This window comes from Psammomys obesus, unplaced genomic scaffold, assembly GCF_907164565.1.
Source record: "Psammomys obesus unplaced genomic scaffold, mPsaObe1.curated_primary_1811, whole genome shotgun sequence".
NCBI lineage: Eukaryota > Metazoa > Chordata > Mammalia > Rodentia > Muridae > Psammomys > Psammomys obesus.
The window spans coordinates 1,060,043-1,070,106 of record NW_026596039.1 but is presented as its reverse complement, the minus strand read 5'-3'; the positions used below and the strand labels follow the sequence as shown (position 1 = coordinate 1,070,106).

At 43.1% G+C, this 10,064-nt stretch overlaps 1 protein-coding gene across 2 annotated transcripts in view; it reads right to left on the bottom strand.

Annotated features, from left to right (window-relative positions):
* Nucleotides 1-10: 10 nt before the first annotated feature.
* Siae (sialic acid acetylesterase) overlaps nucleotides 11-10,064 on the bottom strand; it is a 35,844-nt gene continuing 25,790 nt past the window's right edge. For both annotated transcript variants that reach the window (XM_055621735.1, XM_055621734.1), the window contains 3 exons: nucleotides 6,822-6,979; nucleotides 5,208-5,403; nucleotides 11-3,818 (listed from right to left, as the gene is read on the bottom strand). In XM_055621735.1, the coding sequence (XP_055477710.1) occupies nucleotides 3,522-3,818; nucleotides 5,208-5,403; nucleotides 6,822-6,979 (651 nt within the window). In that variant the 3' untranslated portion in view covers nucleotides 11-3,521. The remainder of the gene's footprint in view (nucleotides 3,819-5,207; nucleotides 5,404-6,821; nucleotides 6,980-10,064) is intronic.

The window sequence follows — 10,064 nt, the reverse complement described above, 5'->3', positions numbered from 1 at the left end:
GAGCCTGGGAAGTCAAAGTTCAAGATGTCTGGTGATAGCTTGTCCCCTGGTTCTTAGATAGCTGTCTTGCTATGACTGCATGGTGGAAGGGAGAACTAATTTTATGCAGAGCCATTTTGACCTCCTTTCCTTCGTAAGGGTATAACTGTAACATTATGAAGGGTTGGGATTAACAGATCCAGTCCATATCATGTCATGAAGTAAACAGATGCTGAAAACTTAATACACCTGACTCTGATAGGGTATGGGATCTCCAGCCTGTACAGCCCAGGCCTGGTTGTCCTTTCTTGTCAAATTTAACACCTCTTCTGAGGGTATAAAGTCCTCTTAACTCAGCCTTATTGAAGAATGCTTCTACCCACTGTTTACACATGTTCAGCTATGACAGAGCTGAAGATCGGTTCCCTTCCTCCATATAGACCCAAGTTGTTTCACTTTGACCAAACTCTACACAGCTGTACCTTTTGGACCCTACATACAGCATTAATGTGGGCGGGACTTTCTATACCACCTACTTCTGCATCAGTGTACCGTATTACTTGAGCTGTTGATAGCTCCATGTCTGCCAGCCTGGAAGAAGAGAGGACACAAGTAGAATAGTCCTGCGAACTGGTCGTGTTTGCGTGTCAAGTTACTACAGCATGCTCCTTTTACCATATAAAAATATCGGCCCATTGGATTACAACCTGAATAACAAAGTTTCATCTTAAGTCAGACATGGCATTACACACCTTTAATCCAAGCAATGGAAAAGCAGGCAGATCTGTGAGTTCAAAGCCAGCCAAGACTGAAAGTGAGACTCTTGACTCAAAAGACATTTTTTACAATTCAGTGGATTATCACAGGCTCACAATTTTTGAACCACAAACCTTAATTCACTAACTGCATAAATTTAAGGAGTTGCTGGGTATAGTGGCACACGCCTTTAATCCCAGTAATTCAGAGGTACAGGAAGGTGGATCTCTATGAGTTCAAGGCCAGCCTGATCTAAGTAGTTCCAGGACAGCCAGCACTATATAGCCTCAAAAAAATAAATAATTAATTAATTTGAAGAAAGAAAAAAAAAAACAACAACAAAACTTAAGGATTGTCAACACCTATATCTTTTAAGTTCATATCCCACAAAAAAATTTCAGACATGGAAAGGTTGGTATTAACTATTATATACATACATACATACGCTATAAGGAATACAATACAAGATAAGCCAGGCCAAAGTTCAGCATGGCAGTGTTTTTCCTTCAGTGATGATTTGGGGCTGTTTTTTTTACTTACACTCTTTCTAGTCAGTGATTATTTTCAAATAGCTACAAATTCTCTCCATTTGGAGAAATACACAATCCCCAAACAATGTTTTAAACTATTCAACCACTAAAAATTTAATTCAAACGTTATTGTTAAATGCATTACCTGAAACAAAGTTTGTACTGTATGTTCCAGTTCTTGGGTATGAGAGAACTTGGGCTTGGGGTTCTTGGGTACATCTACCAGCCTTCATATCAGAACACGGGCATGTGTACCAGTGATAGACCAAGCCTGATTCCAGCTTAAGGGTGGAAGCCATCTTGTTATAAGATCAGAATAAGTTCATTTCTGTTTGCTGCAAAATTCAAGCTTGAGCATGCTTTAACCTGTTTCTAGAATTTCTCCCTACCCTATGGAATTTGACTCACACCTTAAATGTACCCTGGTAAGATGCTCTGCCCAATAATTTTGAAATGTACAGCTAAGTACACACAGCCAGAATTCCTCTGGAAATCCTTGAAAAACCTCTATTGTGGGTTTTTTGAACTACATAAAGCCCATCCTCTCCCGTGTTCGGTGCTAGTTTCTCAAACCCCACCTTAGGCAGGTAGCCCTGTCTGACAGAAAATAAAGCTTGCATAATTTGACCAAAGAATCTGGTAACGATCCTTACTTTCTCATTCAGTGAGATTAACAGCAGGGTGCTGCAGAGGGACACAGGTAGATTCTACTTTTTCTCAGGAACTGATGGTTACTAGACGTCTGTTTTCATGGGCCAGATGCAAGAGGGCAAAGGAGTTAAATGTAAGCTAGAAATCCTCAGAGGTCAAAGGCCCGTGCAACAAAATGTATAGTTTGTTTGGTTTTTGTCTTTGTTTTTTACCAAATAAACTCCTGACACATCTTTCTTGCCACTTCTCATGGCACCAGAGCCCCACAGAATGATGAGAAATGCTCATTTCTTCAGTTCCCATTTCTCACATCAACAGAACAAGAAAGCTTTATGCAGGTGGCACTTACACTCCTTTCCCATGCTTCAAAGGCACATTCTAAGACTGACCCTTAACAATTTGACTGGATCTATAGCCACTAACTGTAATACTTTTATTTCCGATTTCTTTTGGAGGGTAGGGGGCGGGGGAGAGGGCATCACGACAGTATTTCTCTGGGTAACTCTGGCTGCCCTGGAACTCACTGTGTAGACCAGCTCACCTCTCCACCACCACCCACGCCAGGCTTAGTTCCAGTGTCTAATAGATGCACTTTTCAGAGCTGCCAGCTGGCTTTACTTAAATGGTAAACTGTATCATTACCTTTGCTTCACCTGCAGAGCTGTTCTGTAAGCTTATCCTGTACTTTCCTTTTAGCCTAACTTTTTTCTTCAACGGAGATTAGCCTTCATTAAACTTTTACCTCTCAGAGACCCGAGGCATATTTTAGGACCTATTTACCCCATGTATCCCTATGACTGTGATTTCCCCATCCTTTGCCTGAATACCTGCCTCTCTCTCTATTCTGTAGGGCCAATCCTTAGCAGCTGCCATTAGGCCTAAACATGGGACTGATAATGTCTCAAAGATTCGCCTTAGAATAAGATTTGGGCTAAAATCAAGTTATTTTGCGGCAGCTTAATGAAGATACAAAAACATGGTCTGTCTAAGGAGGCCTAAAAGATTGGTCATGGGGTAGTAATGTTTGATGAAATAAAAATTTCAGCTCCACAGAAAGAAACACATGGAAACGTTCATAGCTGTTTTCAGGGGGTTGTAAAGAACATACAAAGCACGAGCCTCCAGGGCCTTTAAAGTCTCTTGCAGGCCTGAGAGTCCACAGTTCTGGATGAAGGGGCAAAAATGGGGCATTTCACTCCCAACAATACCAAGGAAGTGAATGTTAGTAAGGCCCAATGTTGTAGTTCAGAATTAGACCAGCACAGAGGCTTGGGCTAACTACGGGACAAAATGAGCATTTCGAGTGTCTGCTAGGCACTGCTCATCTCAGAATACAGGAACATAACTCAGAACACAACTAGCATCTCTAGCTGGGAGCTATTCAACGAGGCATTTATTTCCCTTAAAAGCAATAGCCGTTGCTGGGTGGTGGAGGCCCACGCTTTTAATCCAGCAATTGGAAGGCAGAGGCAGGTGGATCACTTGAGTTCGAGGCAACCCTGGTCTACAGAGTGAGTTCCAGAACACCCAAACCTACACAGAGAAACCCTGTCTTGAAAAACAAACAAACAAACAGTTATCATTTAAACTCCTAAATGCCCAAACCTAAAGGAATCGCCCTTGTATAAAAGAGCTGGTACTCCTCCAGAGGTGTTTGGATAGCCCTGCCCTAAGTCTAGGATCTTGGTGTGTAATGACAGCGGTGAAGGGAGGCGCTGGCAAGATACTGCTGGGGTGGTAAACAGAACATTGCTTATATTCACAGGGCCACGTGGTCCAGGCATAGCGAACAGCAACCACTGTGCCAAAACAAACATTGATACCCAAGACCAGGGTCTGGGTGGAGAAAGTGTTCATGGGCGCTGGAAGCCATTTGCACTGATGGTCAATGCAGCAGGCCACCTAATAAGAGAAAAACAGAAAGGCCAGGCAAGTTAGAAGAGTGTGCCGAAAACTGGGAGGCTCTTTCAGGCGTACTGGAAAAGGGGGAAAGTAAGGCCACTCTGAGCCAAAGGCCAGTTTCCTACAGTAATTAGAACCCATACCAGATTGAGTTTGGTTGACAGCACAAGTTAATCATAAATGTCTGTGTAGCTTGGTAGGAGAGCACATGCCTAGCATGTAAAAGGCCGTAGGTTTGACCCCAGCACCAAAAAGGAACTTTAATGTTCAATTAATTGAATGATTCAAATAAATTTAAAAAATTAATAAGTTCCTGAGGGAAACAGGGAAAAATAATCAAGCATTCAGAGATAGGACCTCTGAACATTCTCTAGTGGTCCCTCACTCCAGATGGCAAGCCAGCAGGCATATAAGCTAGGAACCCAGCTGTGGCTCTCTAGCATTCCCAGAGGAGCTATGCAGTAAGGACAGGACACCAAGCAGCCATGGCTAACTGACCCTATTGAGTTAGAAAACAATCCAGAGAATACAAATTGCCCAGGACCCAAAGGTTAAATGCTGTGGTAACCTCAACAATGGTCCAGGGCCAGCTGAAAGGCAGGCGGCCAGCTAACAACTGGGACAGTGCCGTCCACAGAGCCTGCTTTGCATCTCTACATTCACCTGAAGACAATGTGGATAGAAGCCACGGACTGACACCGACGGTACCCTCAGCAGTAAACTCCTGCATGGAGTTTGCCCGTCACTATTATCCCATCTCCTACAGTGCCCTCTTCTCACATCATCTCCCAGCCTGGTGGCCTCAGGTTCCCCAAACACTCTCCATCTAAGTATGTCTCTACTCTCAACTACAAGAGTCTAATTAATTTCTTTAATAAGTGGCCCCAATTCCACAGTAGTGATCCCTGCTGGATAGTAGCAGAAAGCAGACTTGCTACATCAATTCATACAAAGCTGGGAATCACCAGACTTAAGCTTTCCAAAGGAGATGCTACACTCTTGAGATTTTCTGGTTTTAGCACAGTGCAACAAAAAAAAGACAACCAAGGTTTAGGGGATTATTTTTAGAGTAATGACCGTTTCACAGATAAAGTACAAATAAGGCCATTTTCTGAACAAAGGTGGCTGCCCTGAGAAAAGAAATAGAAAAAGTATGGTTTCTTAGGAGCCAACTTTCCCTTCCTTGGTTGCACTATCAGACTTGTGTCCAAACTAATAATGAGTAACTGCACATTTGTCGCTCTGAGGTAAGACCACCACCACCCCAGCTAACCAGCAGCTGTTTGCTCATCACACTGCAGTGATATGAAAGGGCCTCAGTGAGGAAAGAGTCCCAAGTACCACAAAGGTTAACCCCTTTTCTCCAGCCCCCACCCCTGCTAGTCTCACCTCAAATGTCTTGTTATCTTGCCTTTGCACCCAGATTTCCTGGTCATAGGTGAGGCTGAGCAGCCCGTTTTGAGCCAAGAGTTCTATCTTCTTAGGAAGTGGTCCTTGAAAGGTCAGATTTTTCTCACCGTAAGCCACGGCTCGAGCCCCCAGGTGCAGTCGATAGGCCACTGTCTGTTTATCTCGAGGATGGATGCTACAGGGAGAAGAACAAGTTGGGGTTGGGGGTTGGAGCTCAACAACAACCACGTTACAAAGGGAGCATTCAGAGCACTGGAGGAGGAAATAAGTCTGCAAGGGTGTGTTTTTATTTTATGTGTATGAATGTTTAACCTGCATACATGAGACCAAGAGAGGCAGAAGAGGGCTATCAGATCTTCTAGAAGTAGTATCAGATAGTTATGAACCACCATGCAGGGTTTGGGGACCAAACTGGGGTCCTCTGGAAAGCGTCAAGGAGGAAGGATAGGAAAGAATTTCTAGGGATGGTGGCACATGCCTATAATCGTGGCACTTATAAGGCAGAGGCAGAAAGATCACAAGTTCAAGCATTCTGGTCAACACAGTGAGATCCTGTCTCAAGTTGTTAAAGAAAAAAAAAGGAAGAAGAAGAAAGAAAAGAGGAAAGAAAGGATAAAGTTGGCTAAAATCAATGGGCACTAAGAACAATAGTAACAGATAACCAGAGATGAAGCTCTGGCCTTCAATGAATGGGTTGAGAACCTTATAGCCACAGAGGGCTAGAAGGAAAAGGAGAGAAGATGGGGTGTAAGGAAATGGACTGGACTCTGGTTGCACTTAGGCCTACTATGTATCAATCATCTCTGCTGAAATATGCTGCAATAACCCGAGCCTAGGGCAGCTAACATCTATTTCCTGCCACTAAAAGCCCTCCTTCATCTGATCAGATGTTCATCATTTTGGTCTGTCTGCCTTTTATTTGTTCATTTAGTATTATCAAGTTCCTTCTATAACTAAAGGTAATGTATCAGGCTCTGTTTCATATTTGAAATATTTGTTGGAGCTGACAACAAAAATGCCACTCTTCCCTGCATCCATATTAGAATTCCATGGTCTGCTCTCGCTGAAGGTGATTATATTCATGATTGAGTTTAGTGATGCACTGTGAGCAATTAGTGATGCATTAGTTTCGTGACTTGTGTTGTACGCTGGCTAGTTTTATGTTATCTTGACACAAGGTCAAGTCATTTTAGAAGAGAGAACCTCAACTGACAATATGCCCCCACCATATTGGCCTATGGGAAAGCCGGTGGTGAATTTTCTTGGTTGATGATTGATGTGGGAAGGCCCAACCCACTGTGGGCGATGCCACCCATGGGCTGGTGGTCCTGGGTTCTAAAAGAAAGTAGACTAACAAGCCACAGGGAGTGATGGTACTAGGGCTCGAACTCAGAGCATAAGGCAGGTTAGACAGCATTCTACCACTGAGCTACATCTGGGTGATTACAGCACATCCCAGCATAATGACTGATACATAGTATGTCTAAGCTCCAACCCGTAGTCTAATCCACCCCATGATAAGTGACCATCACAGTAAAAGACTACAGGCAAGAACATTCACTAGTAGAGCAAAGCTGAAGAAGCAAACCATACCTGCCGAAAGGTGAGTCCCTATCACAGAGATCCATGGTGACAGCCATGAAAGTATTGGGCATCCTCAGGTTGGGGACATAGCCGAAGTCTGCTGTTTGATGCCAGCGGATCTCGGGAAATCCATAATCTGATGAGTTCATCAACTCATATGAGGATAGCTAAAAATGAAAGGTGCTGTCATTTTTACTGCTTTGGACCCTGGATGCTTCTTTTCATTGACACTTTGCTTCTGTTCCACTGTTCTGTCCAAACATTTATTCAAGTATTTTCTAAGCACTTCACATTATTCAGGGTCTTTCCAAAGATGAGTGACACAATCTCCAACAACCACATGGCCTCTTACAATGTATTGTGAGGCTTAGTCTAGCTCCCACTCAATCCAGGCTGGCCCTATGTTTTGCTGATCAAGAGTGTGGCAACATTTTTATGCAGCTCTTGAGTCTTTCCCCAGAAGCCTTTGCTTATGGCTTCATGTTCTTAGAACCATGCAATAGCCATGAGAGAACAAAAAATTTCAGCTACTCTGCTAGAGAAATTGTAAAGATAGGAGATCTTGGACAGCTTACAGAGACAACTAGAAATACCAGCAGAGGGGCCAGCCATGTGAATTCTAGATCCTGTAAGTCAAATTATGGCCACACAGGCAAGCCTCACTAACAACACACAGAACAGAGATGAACCATCCCATCTTAGCTCAGCCTAGCCAGCCCATGGAATCTAAGTAGATGAAATAATGTTTTAAGCTACTGATCTAGGGCAATTTGTTACAATGGGGAAGGAATAGATGACTGTGCAGAAAAAAAAAAAAAAAAAAAAAAAAAAAAAACATGCTGTGTGTGGCAAGTTGCAAAAAAACACCAAAATTCTTCAGTCTTTCTTAGAGCCACATAGTTCTTCCTACTACAAAAAAAAAAAAAAAAAAAAAAAAAAAAAAAAAAAAAAAAAAAAAGAGTATATTCCTCAACCCTTGATTCTAAGTTCAACCATGAGGCTTGTTTTGGCTTTTGTGGAAGCTGAGATTAATGTGCCCTTGCCTAGCCTATGCTTCAGAAGGCCTTGCCTGGTCTACTTGTGTTTCTGTACTTTTGTCATCACCAACAGAGGAAAGTGCCTGGGCTAGCCTACTGCTCTCTAGACAAAGGTGAGAGCTGTTGTGCCAGCTGGTTTTATATCAACTTCAGACAAACTAGCATCATCAGAGGAGCCTCAGTTAAGGAAATGCCTCCATGAGACCCAGCTGCAAGGCTTTTTCTCAATTACTGATCTTTAGTTAGAGCCCAGCTCATGGTGAGTGGTGCCATCCATCCCTGGGCTGGTAGTCCTGGGTTGCCACAGCTTGTTCAGCCATGGGAAGCAAGCCAGTAAGCAGCACCCCTCCATGGCCTCTGCATCAGCTCCTGCCTCCAGGTTCCTGCCCTGCTCCTGTCCTCCAGGTTCCTCCAGGCTCCTGTCCTGACTTCCTCCAGTGACGGACTATCACCTGAAAGTACATAAGCCAAATAAACCCTTTCCTCCCCAACTTGCTTTTTTTTTTTTTTTTTTTTGTAATGGTGTATGGTGTTTCATCGTAGCAACAGAAACCCTAAGACATCTGTGGATGGGAGCTGTCCATCTAACAAGTCCAGCTCTGCTTCATCTGGAGCTGAGTCCCGACTAAGACACAGAGCTCTGAACAAGCCCAGGGGGGCCTAGACAAGATCACCTGACTCCCTGTGCCTTGGGTATGTGGACTGTAACACAAAGGTTATTCTGCACCATGGACTCTAGAAGCAGTTTGTGACAAAGTAGTAGCTAGCTGGAACAAGTACCTAAAAAGCTATAAAGCTTTGCTGGAGGGGCAGATCTGAGCATAACAAAATGGAGTTAATATGCAACCACATGAAGTAGTATGGATTGAAAGCTAAATTGGTAGTACAGCAATTTGAGTATACATTTCAAATAGACAGTGATCCCTGTTGTACAAAGACGTGGCCTCACAATATAGTTAAGAGTTAAAACACACACACACACACACACACACACACACGCACACACAGCAAGGCAAAGACCATATGAGAGGCTGTCCAAGGATCACTGCTTCTTTGAGAAGCAGTCCTTGAAGGAGATGGACAGCTCTTTTGAAAGAGGGTGCAGTCCACCTGGGTGGGGCTTGATGGAAAGGCAGCTGGCCAGTGTGTGAACACGGTTGCTATTTGATTCTGTGAATGATGGGAGCCCTGGCTACAGAGTGTTGTGGCTCAACTGAGGGCAGGAAAATGGTCAGCCTTAATGGAATTTCAGTTCAACGAATGCCACCAAAACTCCGACAGAGTAAAGAGAGCACGGTGACTGGACAGAGAAACTGACTGGCCATGAAGCATTTTGATGTTTGTTACCTAGCTTAGAACTTGAATATCCACAAAAGTGCACATATGAAAGAACTGGTCCACAGCCTATGGCGCTGGTAATGAGGTAGAACAATCTTTAAGAGACATGGCCTAAGAGGAAGAAGTTAGGGCACTGGGAAGTTGATTTCAAAGTGGATATTAAGATGCCAGTCTCTTTCCCCAACCTCTTCCTCCAGGTCCCTTAAGTGAACAGGTGTCTCTGACACATGATCCCACAATGATGACAACAGAGCCAACTAGACACAGACTGGAATCTCTAAGCAAAATAAGCCTTTCTTCCTTTTAAGTTGACTTGTCTCACATACTCATTGTGGTGGTACAAAGCTTAATATCTCTAGACACAGACAGATGCATGCACACAAGCCAGACCTTTCTAGTGAGGTAATAATGGGGTGGGATACTCAGAAATGAAACAAACCAACAGGACCAGGCAGCCAACTGTACCGAGGGCCCAAGAGAAAGCATTAAGTGCATAGCTTAGAATCAGTAACATTTGTATTATCTGCTTGGGATCTAGGACAACTAGAATGTGTGGAAAATAGTATTTTCCCAGAAAGAGCCTATGAAGGGTCAACAGCTGGTGTAGTATCAGTCAGTTCATTCATTCATTCTCTTAACAAATGCTTACTTGATTCAGATACCAACCTCTCCAAAAAGATGGAGTAGGAAACAAACCAAAAAAAAAAAAAAAGAGCCAAAATTTTTACAAGGTCACATTCCAGAGGAGAGACATGACCAATGAGCAACAATAAGATAAATGTGATAACTCACTTTATCACCAAGAAAATACTATGTGTATATCTTTCTATTATATATATATATATATATATATATATATATATATATATATATATAT